Here is a 17,500-nt window from a genome sequence, read left to right as displayed (position 1 = left end):
AATGAAGTTCTGTTGCAGCAGTGAGCATTAAACACTGATCTGCAACGCTAGCGTTAGATGTTCAATTAATTAGTGTTAACGTTATATGCAAGCGGACAGTTATCGCCCATTATGTATTTTTAGCAACTCGTTAACAAACGCTGATGTCATGATAGTTTGTTGAATATAAATGGGATTCACTTTGTGCCATTAAGGCTATATTGATAGGCTAGTCAATGCTCAACTATTGTCTTCCATGCATGAAGTGGAGCCATCTCATCAGTTTGGACAAGAATAGCGTTCTGTTGCATCAGTGAGTATTAAACACTGATTTGCAACTCTCCGTTTTGCACTGAAAACTATTGCACTGATTTATTTGTTTTACATTTCTTTCCTTTGTAGTACTATATATTTTTTGTAGGGACAGCAATAAGTTTAGACAACTTAAAGTTATGTTAAATACAGTAGGTCTTATTTTTTTCTGCTGTAAAACTTGAAAAAAAAAACTAAAGATTTGTATCATAATTGTCAATGTGTAATGCAGTTTTATTTTTGTTAAAATGGATTTTTCTAAAAATTGGTATCGAAAAAAGTATCATTCAGGAACCGGTATCGAAATCAAAGTATCAAAACGGTATCGATATCGAAAAATTTTGAACGATACCCAGCCCAAATGATCCCAACCTTACTGCGGTATATAGTTGCGTTGCATGATCTACCACGCCTTATACAACAGGTAGTTCCGGCCGAGCAATTTGATTGGACAAGAGGGATCTTACGAGTGCCTATATTTCACGATAATGCACTGGCGCTTCACTGTGTGTAGAGTAGGCTATATCACTCCGCTTCACAGCTGCTCTAATCAACACGCTTCACAGCTGCTCTAATCAACAAAACAAACACCAGTCACGTTACATTGAACGTCATTCAAAGCGTAACCGAGAGCGCAAAGATGGATTTTTTTACTAACATAACTTTTGATTTAAACTATGAATGCTCGTCAGAAGAGGACGAAGGGGAGCAACATTCTTCTACGGAAACCTCCAGGTTTGCTCATATTTCACCTGCAGGACTTGACGATTTGGAGAAAAACAAAAACGAAGCAAACACTGTGAAGCAAACAGTCTGGGCTGTGAACTGCTTTCAAACTTGGCTACGTTCAAAAACTATGACCATCAACTTCCAGTCAATTGAGAAGACAGAGCTGAATACTGTTTTGAGGGAGTTTTATGGATCCGTACGGACGAACAAAGGAGAGCTATATGGGATAAGCGGTTACCTTGGGCTTCGCGCTGGTTTAAATCGCCATATCAACGAGCCGCCTCTCAGCCGTTCATGGAATTTAATGCAGGATGCTGAATTCCTTCCAGCTAATAACGTTTTCAAAGGCGTTGTGAAACAGATCAGACGAGCCGGGAAAGATACAACAACACATCACCCGGCAATTTCAACTGAAGACCAGCTCATCTTAAAGCAATCTGCTGCTTTACGCCCAGACAATCCAAAGGGTTTACAGAACAAGGTCTGGTATGACATTCAGTTGCATTTTGGACGCAGGGGCAAAGAGGGGAATCGGGCTCTCAAACCTGATTCATTCACCCTAAAATACGACGAGAATGGAGCAAAGTTTTTCACAATGACTTTCAATGAAGAAACAAAAAATCACAAAGACCCTTTGGAGAGAGACAGAGAAAATAGGAGGGGTGCCATGTTTGAGGAGCCAGGAAACCCCCTCTGTCCAATTGTTTCTCTTGAAAAGTACTTGAGCAAACTTCCACCTGACGCAAAAGCCCTCTATCTGCAGCCCAGGAGGATTGCAGCTGTCACAGATAGCGTCTGGTACACCGCAACTCCGCTTGGAGTAAACCAGTTGGCACAGATGTTACCCAGGATGTGTAAAGAAGCGGGGACACGAGCCTCTTACACCAACCACTGCCTCCGGGCCACCGCCATACAGAAGCTGTCTGATGCAGGACTGGAAGCCAGGGAGATCATGGCAGTGAGTGGGCACAGGTAAGATGATTAACGCCTATAAATACAAATTCGAGGACGGGATGACAACGAGGACGGTGATTAGTGATACTTCGCCACACTTTTTTGTCTTGCAGGTCTGAAAGCTCATTAAAAAGTTATTGGCGACCATCCACGGAGAGCAGGAAAAGATGGAGCAACATACTATCAGATCAAACAAGCTCATCCTCGGTATCCGACATGCCTCCTGCAAAGCGACAGTCAACCATGCCGTCACCAGACTCTGTTCTCTTCACTGGCTGTACAATAAATGGAAACGTGCAAATCAATGTGTATGACAAAAAGTAGGCTAGACAGCCTGCAGTTAATTAGGCTGATTAGGCTACATTTTCTGCAAAGGGAAAGCTGGGGGGACTATTTTTGTTGGCGGAGGAATAAATACAAAAATCATCTATTTTCTCAGCTTTTTGTCATTTTTTTAATCAGCTTTGTTTAATAATATAACTGTTGTATAAAAGCAATATCACACTCGAGGTCGTGCATTGTTGGCTAATATTGGCACTGCTGTGATTATCTACGGCACTCGGCCTGCGGCCTCGTGCCTGCGACCGAATCACAGCAGTGCCAATATTAGCCAACAATGCACTCCCTCTCGTGTGATATTGCTTAAATGAAATAAGAATCCAAAGTTACAGGAAACACTCACATGTACATGTTGTGACTCGTAGTCACCACGCCATGAAATAAGAATCCAAAGTTACTGGAAACGGTCAAGTAAATCCATAGCCAGAACTAACGTGGCGGAACCAAAGTTACTTCCGCGTTTTCCTGAGGTGCATGCGCTCTGTGCAGTCATTAGTAGTTCCTGGTATGGATTTACTTTGACAACCTTGGTAAGGGGACACCCTTGATAACGGGACAACCTTTATAACAGGACAGCCTTGGTAATGGGACACCCTTGGTAACGGGACAGCCTTGGTTAAGGGACATCCTTGGTAATGGGACACCCTTGATAACGGGACAACCTTTATAACAGGACAGCCTTGGTAACGGGACATCCTTGGTAACGGGACAGCCTTGGTTAAGGGACATCCTTGGTAATGGGACAACCTTGATAACGGGACAGCCTTGGTAACAGGACACCCTTGATAACGGGACAGCCTTGGTAATGGGACACCCTTGATAACAGGACAGCCTTGGTAACGGGACAGCCTTGGTAACAGGACAGCCTTGGTAACAGGACAGCCTTGGTAACAGGACAGCCTTGGTAACAGGACAGCCTTGGTAACAGGACAGCCTTGGTAACAGGACAGCCTTGGTAACAGGACAGCCTTGATAACAGGACAGCCTTGGTAACAGGACAGCCTTGATAACAGGACAGCCTTGGTAACAGGACAGCCTTGGTAACAGGACAGCCTTGGTAACAGGACAGCCTTGGTAACAGGACAGCCTTGATAACGGGACAACCTTGGTAACGGGACACCCTTGATAACAGGACAGCCTTGGTAACAGGACAGCCTTGGTAACAGGACAGCCTTGGTAACAGGACAGCCTTGGTAACAGGACAGCCTTGGTAACGGGACATCCTTGGTAATGGGACACCCTTGATAACGGGACAACCTTGATAACAGGACAGCCTTGGTAACGGGACATCCTTGGTAATGGGACACCCTTGATAACGGGACAACCTTGATAACAGGACAGCCTTGGTAACGGGACATCCGTGGTAATGGGACACCCTTGATAACAGGACAGCCTTGATAACAGGACAGCCTTGGTAACGGGACATCCTTGGTAATGGGACACCCTTGATAACAGGACAGCCTTGGTAACGGGACATCCTTGGTAATGGGACACCCTTGATAACGGGACAACCTTGATAACAGGACAGCCTTGGTAACGGGACAGCCTTGGTAACGGGACAGCTTTTGTAACAGGACAGCCTTGGTAAGAAACAGCTTGAAACAGGAGAACAGAGAGTAATTTAGTCTTTGAAGAGAAATCACCCCAGTGGCTCGTGGGTAGGTCGGCCAGACGCCTCAACATCCCCAGAGAGGTGTGTGTGTGTGTGTGCGTGCATGCGTGCGTGTGCGCACGTGTGTGTGTGTGTGTGTGTGTGTGTGTGTGTGTCTTTTTCACGGGGCTGTTCAACCTCTTTAATTGCCCTCCTAATTAAAGCCAGTAACCATGGAAACCACCCCTCCCCATCTCTCTCTCTCTCTCACGCACACGCACACACACACACACACACACACACACACACACACACACACACACACACACAACCAGTGTAAGCAGTCAAATGAGAGAGCAGTCAAATGAGAGGGGGTTACACCCACGGGACTGTGTGTGTGTGTGTGTGTGTGTGTGTGTGTGTGTGTGTGTGTGTGCGTGTGTATGTGTGCACACTGGAAGAAGAACCCGTGTGTTTCTACTTAAAAACCTACCCAATTGCTGCCTTAAAAAGGTGAGTAAAGTCAACTTGAAGAAAAGCTTTTTTTCAACTCAAAAAGTTATTTAATGAATGATCATTTGTTGTTTAAACTTGATACTTTTAGTTAAGTTTACTCACCTTTTTAAGGCAGCAATTGAACTTAAAGTGATAGTTCAGTTTTTTTTATGTGGGGGTTGTATGAGGTACTTGTCTTGCATACAGTCAGTGTACTACTACTATTTCTCCAAACTGGGACCGAGCCGGCTGCATTCTACTACATGTATAGTAGTACACTGACTGTATGCAAATACCTCATACAACCCCACATCAAAAAAACTGAACTATCCCTTTAAGTTTTCGAATTAAGTAGACTAATGTTCTTATGTTGACTAATAATGGCTGAGTTTCCCAAAAGCTTCTTAGCGCTAAGAAGCTTCTTTAACCCTTCTTAAGGCCCCCTTATTAAGAAGCAAACGCGTTTCCCAATTGCTTCTTAGCCTAAGATGATCTTTCGTTAAGAAGGCATGCGTTTCCCAAAAGCTTCTTAGCGCTAAGAAGCTTCTTTGACCCTTCTTAAGGCCCCCTTAAGAAGCAAACGCGTTTCCCAATTGCTTCTTAGCCTAAGATGATCTTTCGTTAAGAAGGCATGCATTTCCCAAAAGCTTCTTAGGCCTTGGCCACACTGATCCGTGGTGTCTGTCCGTGTGCGTTCATTTCTCTGTTCACTTCCATTCATTTTCAATGACAACTGTCCGACTGTCCGTGGAGCACTCAGAAGCGTACGTATCCAGAAAATTTGCATACGTTTTGATGGACAGAAAGTTGAAGAGGGATGAACTTTTTCTGGACGGACGTATCGGATGGTCGCATGGTCGGATAGTCACTGTCCGTTTAGCCAATCAGAGTCGAGGTCTCGGGAGGAGGCGTTCCAAGATTTGTTTCAACTTTTCAAAGAAGATGGCCGAGGCGGTGAACGAGGCTATAAGGGATTCCCCAGCAAAATGAGTAAAATTGTGTGATTTCACTAGGATTTCAGTGACTAGAAGTTAGTCCAAGGGGAGAATGTAGTGCATATACTTCTCTCCAGTTATCTGCACATGATCTACTACATTATATTATACTCGCGCTGTTCATGTCATTTGCATCGAGTCACATTTCCAAGGAGCTGCACGCAGGCTGCGCAGGCAGGCTCGCCGGCCGCGGAGCAGCCCCGGCGCTTTCGGCGAGGGGTTTGACGTAGACTCAGTTCTCATGCATCGGACAGACATCTGTCCGTTCAATAATTCTGTCCATTTTCTGACGGATCAGTGTGGCCAAGGCCTTAGCGCTAAGAAGCTTCTTTGACCCTTCTTAAGGCTCCCGTAAGAAGCCAATGCGTTTCCCGATTGCTTCTTAGCCTAAAATGATCTTTCGTTAAGAAGGCTATGTTTCCCAAAAGCTTCTTAGCGCTAAGATGATCTTTCGTTAAGAAGGTTTTGTAAGAAGGGTCTGCGGCATTCTTAACACCTTCTTAATGACGAAACACTGGCCGCGTCAGGCAAAAGGAGATATATTAGTGTCCACTGTTCCTCTTGTGTTTTTCCCTTTTCCTTTCTTTCATGCACCCTTTAGTGTTTAAAATTGGGGAACACTTGAAAATCTCCCCTCTATGTAATATGGTTACTTGTGTTTTAAATGTTTTACCGTAGGCTATATTCCTCTAATCAGAATGGATTCCTTTTATAATAAGAATGTTGTGGATTTATATAGCACCTTTCACAGAACCCAAGGTCGCTTAAATTTTAATTTTAATTGAGATGTTGCTCTGTAGTGTTTCTCGCAATTTTTCTCGCTCCTACTTTACCCTTTGTTGTATGCTGTGTATATAAAGCAATTTGAACTGCAGTCCATGTCTGAAATAAATAATGTTTAATCAAGTTTAACATGACCACGATTAGGTTATTCTACAACAGTGTTTCTCAACCACTGGGTCGTGGCCCACTGGTGGGCCTCAGAGTGCCATCTAGTGGGCCGCAGAGGACCTCTCACATCAAGATATCGCAATGATAACCTATCATTTATTTGGGAAGGTGGTCCTCAGAAATGTTTTAACAATCAGAAGTGGGCCTTGAATTAAAATAGGTTAAGATCTCCTGTTCTACAACCATCCCACATTTGCATGCACAAACACTATGAGACTCAATGACTGGCGCCCAATAGCCCTCACGCCAATAGCCAGCAAGTGCCTTGAAAAGCTGGTCATATCACAGATCCGCCCCACACTCCCCCCGGACCACGACCCGCTACAATTTGCATACCGCCCCAACAGGAGCACAGCGGATGCAGTAGCACACGTGCTCCACACCGCCCTGTCCCACCTGGAGGGGAAGGACACCTATGTAAGAATACTGTTCGTGGACTACAGCTCAGCATTCAACACCATAGTACCCTCCAGGCTGGTACACAAGCTCAAGGATCTGGGACTAAACACAGCAATGTGCGACTGGATCCTGGATTTCCTGACAGACCGCCGCCAGGTGGTGAGGGTGGGCAACCTCACCTCCTCCCCACTGACCATCAGCATAGGAGCGCCCCAGGGGTGCGTCTCCAGCCCCTTCTGGTACGACCTCTACACCCACGACTGCGTGGCGACTCAAACGTCGAACACCATCGTGAAGTTTGCAGACGACACAGCAGTCGTGGGGCTGATCTCGGGGGGGCGACGAGACGGCCTACAGAGAGGAGGTGGGGGCCCTGGAACAATGGTGCCAGGACAACCACCTCTCTCTGAACGTCTCCAAGACCAAGGAGATCATTGTAGACTACAGGAGGGGGGGGGGCACACACCCCCCAATCACCATCAACGGCACAGTGGTGGAAAGGGTGGACAGCTTCAAGTACCTGGGAGTCAACATCCACCAGGACCTGACTTGGGCCGGCCACACCGCCACTGTTGTCAAAAAGGCCCAACAGCGAATACACGGACTCAGGCGCCTAAAGAAATTTGGGCTAAGGCCAGAAATCCTCACGGACTTCTACAGAGGCACCATTGAAAGCCTGCTGACTGGCTGCTTCACCACCTGGTACGGGAACTGTACCACCATGGACCGCAGGGCGCTACGGAGAGTGAGACGCGTGGCCCAGCACGTAACAGGATGTGAGTTGCCAGAACTGCATGAACTGTATAAACAGCGGTGCCTCAGGAGGTCCCTGAAGATCATCAAAGACACAAACCATCCCCACAACAGCCTGTTCTCCCTGTTACCCTCAGGGAGAAGATACAGGGTTCCAAAAGCACGCACAAATCGCTTGAGGAACAGTTTCTTCCCGCAGGCCACGAGACTCCTTAACATACACAAATAGTGTAGTAGCCGTACTGTACCGTACTGTAGCTGCTACCATTACGTATGTCTAATGTTTAATTGTATGTTTAATAAGGAATATGCTATTTGCACCTGTATGTCAAATACGCCGAATCTAAAACGCAGAGTTTAATTGTATGTTTAATAAGGAATATGCTATTTGCACCTGTATGTCAAATACGCCGAATTTAAAATGTTTAAGCACGTCTAAAGTATGCACATGACATGTGCACCTATGTGCAGTGAATATGCCACTGTCTCTGACTTGTCTTATCACTATACTGCCTTATTGCTTGTTGTGTCTCTTGTTGTTTTTGCACTCATATGCCCTGTTATATTTGTACTATGTTGTAAACGGAGTTCACAGCACAATAATTTCACACGTGATACTTGTACCATGGAGTGACAATAAAAAATCTTGAATCTTGAAATCTTGAATCTTGAATCTTGAATCTTGAGATACAGTAGTTCATCCCCATCAAATGCACACACACAACCAATGCCGCGGGGCACATCAACAAATATAGCCACTCTCCAACTTAGGGATACTTTTATCCAGGTCATTGGTCATTATTTGCGTCAGTTAGTTGACGTTTTCAGATATTCTTCTGCGTGTGTAATGATACTTTTGTGGGGGAACCTGGTGTTTAATATTTGTAATGGGCAATGCGAGCAAGGCTATTTAATTTGTTTAGCACATTACATACACATTGCAAATGAATGGTACATAACGTTATCCTACTTGGAATAGGTAGGCAGAACAGCAGGGAAATGGGATTCAGCCCGCAATTACGCCTACATTCCACTAGGTCCGTGTTCGGTCCGTCTGCGCTGCGGTACGGTATCGGAGCCGATACGTTTCCACTCTAATCATTGTGTCAACTCCCACCTACTCCGCTGCGTTGCGTGTCTACTCCGTCCCAGCTCTGACGATCTGGAGCTCTCCGAAAAAAATACGTAAGGCTTCTATTTTTCACGGATGACGGAGCAGAGCTGCAGCAAGTTGGGCGGAGCCAGGCATGAAATCAACAGGGCAGAGGTGTTTACAGCATTCAATATCAAGCCAGAGGACAAACATGTATGAGGAAAAGTTCATAATTGAAGTGGAAAACCACAAAATAATTTATGACACGACCCATCCTTTTTACAAGGACAACACCAAGCAAGTCCACCCCTCCTCTGCTTCTCCAGTTGGGAACAAGGATCTTCTGCCTGTTTGTCGTTGTATTTATCCCACATACAAATTGTCTCGCGCGATTTTACCGTGAGAACCTGTCGGTCTCGTCACTCTAGCTGTCTGGCGGAGCGGCGCCGTGACGGGCTCTGCACGCAGCCGGTTAGTGTTGGCGGAGCACAGAGCACGGAGCAAAACCGAACAGAACAGCCGCAACGCAACGCAAATGCAACCAGTGCAATCCCGCCGTTAGTATTATAATCGCGTTCGGGCGCCTCGTTTCCCTGCTCATTTTTAGTGTTATTTATTGATGGGGTGAGTAGGATGCCACTTGTTACATCTAAACTTCATTTATGAGCATGTAATTATGTGGAACAATCGATTAGCTTGGCATCGATTGATTTGTTTTCAGCACCGATATGGTGGACAGCTCCAGTTAAGTAGCCTGGGTGAACCCAGCCGCCACGTGACCTGCTCTCAGAGTTCTCAGTCTCAGTCACCAAACCTTGTGACTGTAAGCAGGGTAAGCCTGAGAGCAGGTCACTGGGGGCTGGGTTTACCCAGGCTACCAGTTAAGATGCTTCTTAAGAGCCTTCTTTAGCGGTGTGTTAAGAAGGCTGTTAAGAAGGCGTTTGGGAAACACTTCTTTGGAGCCTTCTTAACTCCTTAAGAAGCTTCTTAACTCCTTAAGAAGCTTCTTTGTTGGGAAACGTAGCCAATGGCAGGTTTACCAGTTTCCTTAAACCTCACACTGAACTAACATGGGAATCAACAATTAACATGTTCTCAAGACGAAAATGTCACTAACTCAAATAAAATAAAATTCAATCAGACATAAATTCACGTGCTATTTTTATTTACTTACACCCCACATCCTGTTTGAACAGGAGTAAGATCACATTCAGGAAAACAAGAGGTTCTCAAAATGCCATTTCATCGTGACTATCATAAAAGAACACGGAAATACAGATACGGACAGACACGCAGAGGTGGAAATAAGAACAGAGAGTACAGATACGGAACAGACACGCAGAGGTGGAAATAAGAACAGAGAGGCACAAACTGACATTTAAATGAAGAAATGTTCTTCTAGGTGTTTCGTTGGAAGCTGTCAGTTACATTTCAGTTTCACGCACGTGCACACTCGCTCACGCACGCACGCACTCACTCACTCACTCAACCAACCCCCCCACCCCCCCCCCCACACACACACACACACACACACACACACACACACACACTCTCTCTCTCTCTCTCTCTCTCTCTCTCTCTCTCCTCATCCTTATTCTCCTCTCATCTCTCTCCTCTCTCTCCAAACCCCAGCAGACGAACGAGCGGAGACGCCCTGCCCCCTCTCTCCCTCCACCTCTCTCTCTCTCTCTCTCTCTCTCTCTCTCTCTCTCTCTCTCTATATGACTTCCCTTGACACTCTCATCCGTCTCTCTCTCTCTCTCTCTCTCTCTCTCTCTCTCTCTCTCTCAAATACCAGTAAGCCAGTACAACACTATCAGTAGCCCCGTTCACACATGCCATTATACAGTACCACATTACATTAAGCTGAGTTTACATCACAAGACTATTCCACCAATTGTATGTAGCCAGGATTCACAGTCAAGTCTGCACTAGTCTGCAGATGTGGGCAGTTGTTGGCCATGCAGCTGGCACCAAAATCTGTAAGTGTATGAGGGCTACAGATTCCAATAGTCAAGTTTGTGATGGGAACACACTGCCTCCCAATGCCAGTCAGAGCCACGGCGATTATATTGATTATATGTTTGAATTTCCAAGCCCGCTCTGGGCACAGTCGCGTAAATAAATAAAAGTATCGTTGCAACATCTTTTCTTTTTTGAGTCTACCGGACATTTATTGGACCCAGTAGTGGTGTTTCCTATGAACTTTTATGATTGAAATGTCATCTAGACAGAGCGGATGAAATTCAACTTGGTTGCCAAAAGTTGCATGTTGAGCAATTTGAGTAATTGGCATAATGAGCTAATTAATCGACAAAAACAGGACATAGCTCTAACTTTGCTTCTAGTTAAAGGGATACTGTAGGCCAACTTTTAGGGAGATTCACCTATTTGCCATATCACCCATAAACAAGATAAGCAATGCCTTTGTGGTCAGTCTCCGTGCAGTATGCTGTGAGGTGCAGCCGTTCACTTAGTTAGATTCACCAATGAATTGGAGGAAATGGTACAGCCCATCGTTACGCATCAATGTCCCATTAAAATACAAACGCCAGGACATCAAATCCTGCTGCTAAATTTGCAGAACAGCAGATTATTCAGTGAAGCAATCAACTATTATTCATTAAAAACTTCTATGACATGTAAAGTGCCACAAACATGCTGATATCTTTTTTACCCCCCCTCTCTCTCTGTAATCAGGGCGTCCTTGAAAAAGAGCTTGCTCTCAATGCCCCCCCCCCCCCCCCCCCCCCGCCGTATAAAATAAATAGTACACATTTAAGGTCCTTACACATCAAGAGCGATGCGAATATACGGCACGAAATTGCGATGCGAGTATTGACCCACCTGTCAATCACAGCCACAGATGTGTACACGTCGGAAGCGAATTTCTGAAAAATCGACCGTGGTTCGAAAAAATAAACACGCAAAAACGCTGGGCGAAACTTCGCCGTTGGTATGCACGGTTGCATTGACTGATATAGGTTCGGAAAATATTATTGACGTGCGAATTAATCGCACGAAAAAAACGTGCTCGGTGTGTAAGGACATTTAATCTCTCAGTTCATTTTTTTTTACTGAAAAGAAAAAATACAATCAACTTCCACAAAGATTTGATACAGTACTTTCCGACATGTTTCTTTTTAAACATTATTGAATATTATTTTCACATTTAGAAAATACAATTAACTTCATTTTTGTTTGACATTGAACTTAGGAACAGTGCAGCAACTTGGATTTCCTTACTTTTAACAGCAGGTGCTCTCGACCTGAATTAGCATTCCCTCTATTCTCCCCTAGGGGGCTGCAATCGCCGGTTTGGGAACCTCTGAGTTACAGGAACTTCCACAATAGATTGGAAGAGAAGAGAAGTCAGGTGTTCTAATGTGATGTCAAGTCTTTATATATTATATTAGCTGCCTCTCTCTCCCCACCCCCTCTCACATTCACACACACACACACACACACACACACACACACACACACACACACACGTGAACACTGTGCTTTCATTTCACTTTATAATTAATCTGTAGCCTCACATTAAAGAAGAGACAGAAGTAGTCATTACCGGCTGAGAGAGAGAGAGAGAGAGAGAGAGTGTGTGTGTGTGTGTGTGTGTGTGTGTGCGTGCTGGGGGGGTGGGGGGTTGGGGGGGTGGAGTCGTGAACTTAAGTAAAGCGGATAAAAGCTGCGACCCAATTAAAGGACGATGGGGCTGGGTGTGCCGGTGTGTGTGTGCGCATGCTTGTGCGTGCATGTGTGTCTGTGTGTGTGTGCGCGCGCGCATTGTTGTGCGTGTGTGTGTGCATGCGTGGTTGTGCTTGCGTGCATGCGTGCATGTGTGTGTGTAAGGTGGCAGTAATCTCTAGTTGGTAATCCCAGCCGGCTGCCATACCAAAGAGCTGAACTTTCTTACACCATGAGGGACAGAAACAAATGTATTATTTATTTATTAAGACGTTTATGTTACGTTATCTTATGCCCTGTTATGTTATGTTATGTTATTATTATCTCTGCCAGAGGCAAAGCCAGGGGGGAGATTAAGGCCCAATCCCAATTCTTATTTTTACCCCTAAACTACTCCTGATCTTTTTAGTGCCCCTCACTTCCCCCTCTTTGCCCTTCAAAACAGAGCCACAAGGGGGAGGGGTTGAAAACAATCGCCTCGGAAATGGGACACCACTCATTATGTCATCACTTTGCCAAACTCTGATAATAAAGCTATTTCTGGTTCAAACATTTATTGAAGTCTGCAGATTCTCATAGATTTTCTCACTATTTTGTCACCATATTGCATATGACCAGAAATTAATCAATTAAATGATTGATAATTTATTTAAATATTCTGGTTTTTAACATTTTATTCTGGCGATTGGGTTGCTTCATAATCTGGATATTAAACTATCCCATGTGGTTTTCGCTGGGTCGAGTGTCCAAAAATAATTTATTTTATAGCTCCATCGTCACGTTTCAGTGTTCAATACTTTTTACACGGACCTGCTTGCAGAATGCAGATGCATGCTGGCTGGCTGGTGTTTATCTCTGTTCCCAGCTTGGAAGCGGGCGCCCATACCGTCTATGTTAAAATAGTTGCAAAATATAGCTAACAAAACTTACCAAAATATGTGAATGTCTTCCTTTAATGTCCATACAAAGGATCACTGGGTCGGAATGTTGAAACACGCATTTCAAAACTCGATATTTGCAAAGATGGCTGTCTCCTCTTCCTGCAGGGCACTGGGCTGGCTGCAGCCGCAAACAGGAAACCTGCCTCAGCTGAGTGAGTGCAGGGAGCCGCGGCACCAATTGCGATAATTTTTTTTCCTGAAAATTAAGTTTCTGTGTTCTCTTTGTTTAACGTGCTGAGGATCTGGAGACGCCCTGTCATGTGTGTTTACAGCAGGCTGATGTATCTCCACGTGAGCACTCAGAGCTGTCCATGGTGCTGATTGTCAATTCAGAGAGGTGCTACTGCGAGGGCCTGAAACTTTGGCCCCAGCCCCCAAGTCAATATCACAACGATACACCTCTCTCTCTCTCTCTCTCTCTCTCTGTCTCTCTCTCTCTCTCACACACACACACACACACACACACACTACAATCAATACGACTAAGAAATGCACAATGCATTAGCAAAGAATTCTGCTCTCTTGGAGAATGAATCAGACGAAACAGGTTTCAACTCAGGTTGAAAGTTTAATGAACTGATGGGCTGCTGCTGATGAGTATCAAAATAAGTTTCCACAATAACTAAAACAAGAAATGTCTCTCGTTTAATTGCCAACAATGCCCAAAACTGAAACAATGTCTCTCAAGCATATCACAATTAAAAGTCACACCAGACTCACTCATTATACACTATACTATACTATACTGTAGTATACTATACTATACTATACCATACCATAATATACTATACTATACTATACTATACTATACTATACTGTAGTATACTATACTATACTATACTATACCATACCATAATATACTATACTATACTATACTATACTGTAGTATTCTATACTATAGTATTCTATACTATACTGTAGTATTCTATACTATACTATACTTTACTGTAGTATTCTATACTATACTATGCTATACTACACATACTATACTATATTATACTATACTATACTATACTATACTATACTATACTATAGTATTCTATACTATACTATACTATACTGTAGTATTCTATACTATACTGTACTATACTATACTATACTGTAGTATTCTATACTCTACTGTACTATACTATACTTATTGTACTGTACTGTAGCCTACTGCAGTGATACTCAACTGGCGGACGCGGGCCACATGCGGCCTGCGGGCGCCCCCTGTGTGGCCCGCGATGGAATTGCAATTTTTTTTTTTTTTTTAACAGTGCACCTGAACGCAACATGCAAGATACCCGCTGAATAAGTGTCCAAATGTTCATGTCATTCTGGCCAATACTCCTGCCCAATACATTTCAGTCTGGAATATGGAATATCTTTCAATAATCTATGATTTAGCTGCTAAATTGTCAAATACCGCCGTCTGCTCGCTACCCAGGCACTTATGTATGTACTTAACCTAACTAACTATCCGGTGTGCACAACATTGTCAGACTAAACTCTGGCTGACACCCCAAAAACCGACAATCCGCTACAGAAAAATGTATATTGATTGTTTATTAACTGGCCCCTGGCCTTCTATCATTTCACGAAAGTGGCCCCCGGGCAAAGCAAGTTGAGTTTTCCTGGCCTACTGTACGGGTCGGTTCCCATTTGGGTTTCAATGTTCAGGCCCTTTGTGAACTCTAGTACAATGGTAGCCGTGGTAACAGCAGCTCCTCCCACACAGTGGTAACCATGGTAACAGCAGCTCCTCCCACACAGTGGTAACCATGGTAACAGCAGCTCCTCCCACACAGTATTCAGTCACAGGTCACAGCCTGTAAACAGCTGATGAGATCCCACTAAAATAAACATCAAAGTCAACGTGCTGTCCTCGTCAAATTCAAGCCAAGAATTTTTTTTCTGTCTTGTTTTCTATTGTTGAAGAAACAAAAAACAAAACTACTTCTCGTATTGAGCTGAATTCTTTTTGCATGCTAACATTTATACTTTTCTGTGTTTCTGCCTGTCTCTCCCCTGTCTATACCTCTCTCTCTCTCTCTCTCTCCCTCTGCCTGTCTCCCTCTCTCTCTCTCTCTCTCTCTCTCTCTCTCTGCCTGTCTCTCTGTGTCCAGCAGCCACTCCCTGCATCAAGGCAATCAGTCCCAGTGAGGGTTGGACCACAGGGGGCGCCACAGTCATCATCATAGGAGACAACTTCTTTGACGGACTGCAGGTTGTCTTCGGTACCATGCTGGTCTGGAGCGAGGTAGCACCCAAATCTCGGGAATTCTCGGGAAACAATTTCCCCCGCACACGTACACACACATCTCCCCACACACACATCACCACATCTCTCTCTCTCTCTCTCTCTCTCTCTCTCAGCTGATCACCCCCCATGCAATCCGGGTGCAGACTCCTCCTCGTCACATCCCTGGGGTCGTCGAGGTCACGCTCTCCTACAAGTCCAAACAGTTCTGTAAGGGAGCGCCGGGCCGCTTCGTTTACACAGGTAACACACACACACACACACACACACGCACGTGCACAAACACACACACATACACACACGCACACACACACACACACACACACACACACACACACACACACACACACACACACACACGGTCCTTCTAGCTGCTCTTTCAGGACGACGTTGGACAGTGCAGCTCTGCACACCAACCACCCACACAGTCTACATGTACAGCACATGTGGAGGTATTTTATAGAGTCAGAATACATTAGATCAGCGATGTCCTCAAAACTGGTTGCTGCTGCAGTGGCATCCCGAAGTACGTTTGTGTTGTGATGTCACGCTGATTCATCATATGATGTCACGCTGATTCATCATATGATGTCACGCTGATTCATGATGTCACGCTGATTCATCATGTCACGCTGATGGATCATACTGAAAACTAAACTGAGAGAGAGAGAGAGAGAGAGAGAGAGAGAGAGATACAACTGTCAGTCATCCTCTCCTCTGAAAGCTGTCATCATTAACCCTGAAACTATCTCTGTCTCGCCCTCCCTCCCTCCCTCCCTCTCTCTCTCTCTCTCTCTCTCTCTCTCTCTCTCTCTCTCTCTCTCCAGAAAGCCACCCTTTTCTATTTGACTTTGGTCAGTTTGGAATATATTTCTTCTTCCATTTTTGTCACAGAGCGAGAAGAGAGAGAGAGGGCAGGAGAGGTGTGAGAGAGAAGAGGGAGAGCTACAGAGAGAGGAGAGAGAGAGGGTGAGAGAGGAGAGAGAGACAGTGGGGAAGGAGAGAGGGGGAAGAGGAGAAAGAGAGAGGGCGAGAGAGGAGAAAGAGAGGGCGAGAGAGAGAGGATGAGAGAGGAGAGAGAGACAGCGGGGAAAGAGAGAGTGTGAAAAGGCAAAAGAGAGGGGAGAGAGAAGGCGAGAGAGGAGAAAGAGAGAGGGTGCGAGAGGAGAGAGAGACAGTGGGGAAGGAGAGAGTGTGAAAAGGCGAAAGAGAGGGGAGAGAGAAGGCGAGAAAGGAGAAAGAGAGAGAGGAGAGAGAGAGGGTGCGAGAGGAGAGAGAAACAGCGGGGAAGGAGAGAGGGTGAGAGAGGAGAGGGTGAGAGAGGAGAGGAGAGGAGTTATTGTTCAGACTCCAGTCAGAGTAATTACAGGCATTTAAAAGCCATTAACCCTGGAACCCTGTGTGTGTCTGTGTGTGTGTGTGTGTGTGTGTGTGTGTGTGTGTGTGTGTGTGTGTGTGTGTGTGTGTGTGTGTGTGTGTGTTGGCTCAACACGGCCCTTCATGTTAATGACTTTAAAACGGAAGCAGGAATCTAAAAAAAACACACACACACACACACACTCACACACCTGGTTCTGTGCTGCGTCTGTGTGTGTGGGTGTGTGTGTGTGTCTGTGTACGGGTCTGTGTGTGTGTGTGCGCACGCACGTGCGTGTGTGTGTGTGCGCGCGTGCGTGTGTGTGTGTTTGTATGTGTGTGTGTATGTGCATGTGTGTGTGGGTGTGTGAGTGATCAGGGCAGTTACCTTCAGTCACATCAGAGGACTCACGGCCCGTTCACACTGAGAGCGACGACTATAAAGACAACTAGAAGAAGGAGGCGTGGCTCATATGAAAACATGTTAGAAAGTAGACGTGCACTCGGAGAGCACAGACCTCCATCAAGGCCAATGTCTCCAGTCTGCTATAATATGACCAGAACCCTAACCCCACATCCCGCCACCCACTCCTCCTACCCACCCCTTGAACCCTGACTCTCATAAGACCATCATGTCCTATAGCTACGGACCTCGCCCCGACCCGGATTGGATCCACTCCT

The 17,500-nt window shown here is 45.3% G+C and overlaps 1 protein-coding gene across 2 annotated transcripts in view; it reads left to right on the top strand.

Annotated features, from left to right (window-relative positions):
• LOC310774488 (transcription factor COE3-like) overlaps window positions 1-17,500 on the top strand; it is a gene marked incomplete at both ends in the record, with an annotated part of 80,577 nt that overhangs the window by 39,473 nt on the left and 23,604 nt on the right. For both annotated transcript variants that reach the window (XM_083634568.1, XM_083634567.1), the window contains 2 exons: window positions 15,330-15,463; window positions 15,580-15,706. In XM_083634568.1, coding sequence (XP_083490694.1) covers window positions 15,330-15,463; window positions 15,580-15,706 — 261 coding nt within the window. The remainder of the gene's footprint in view (window positions 1-15,329; window positions 15,464-15,579; window positions 15,707-17,500) is intronic.

This window comes from Poromitra crassiceps, assembly GCF_964638095.1.
Source record: "Poromitra crassiceps genome assembly, chromosome: 4".
Taxonomy (NCBI): Eukaryota; Metazoa; Chordata; class Actinopteri; order Beryciformes; family Melamphaidae; genus Poromitra; species Poromitra crassiceps.
Note: the sequence above shows the minus strand (reverse complement) of the source record. Positions and strands in the feature narration are given on the sequence as shown.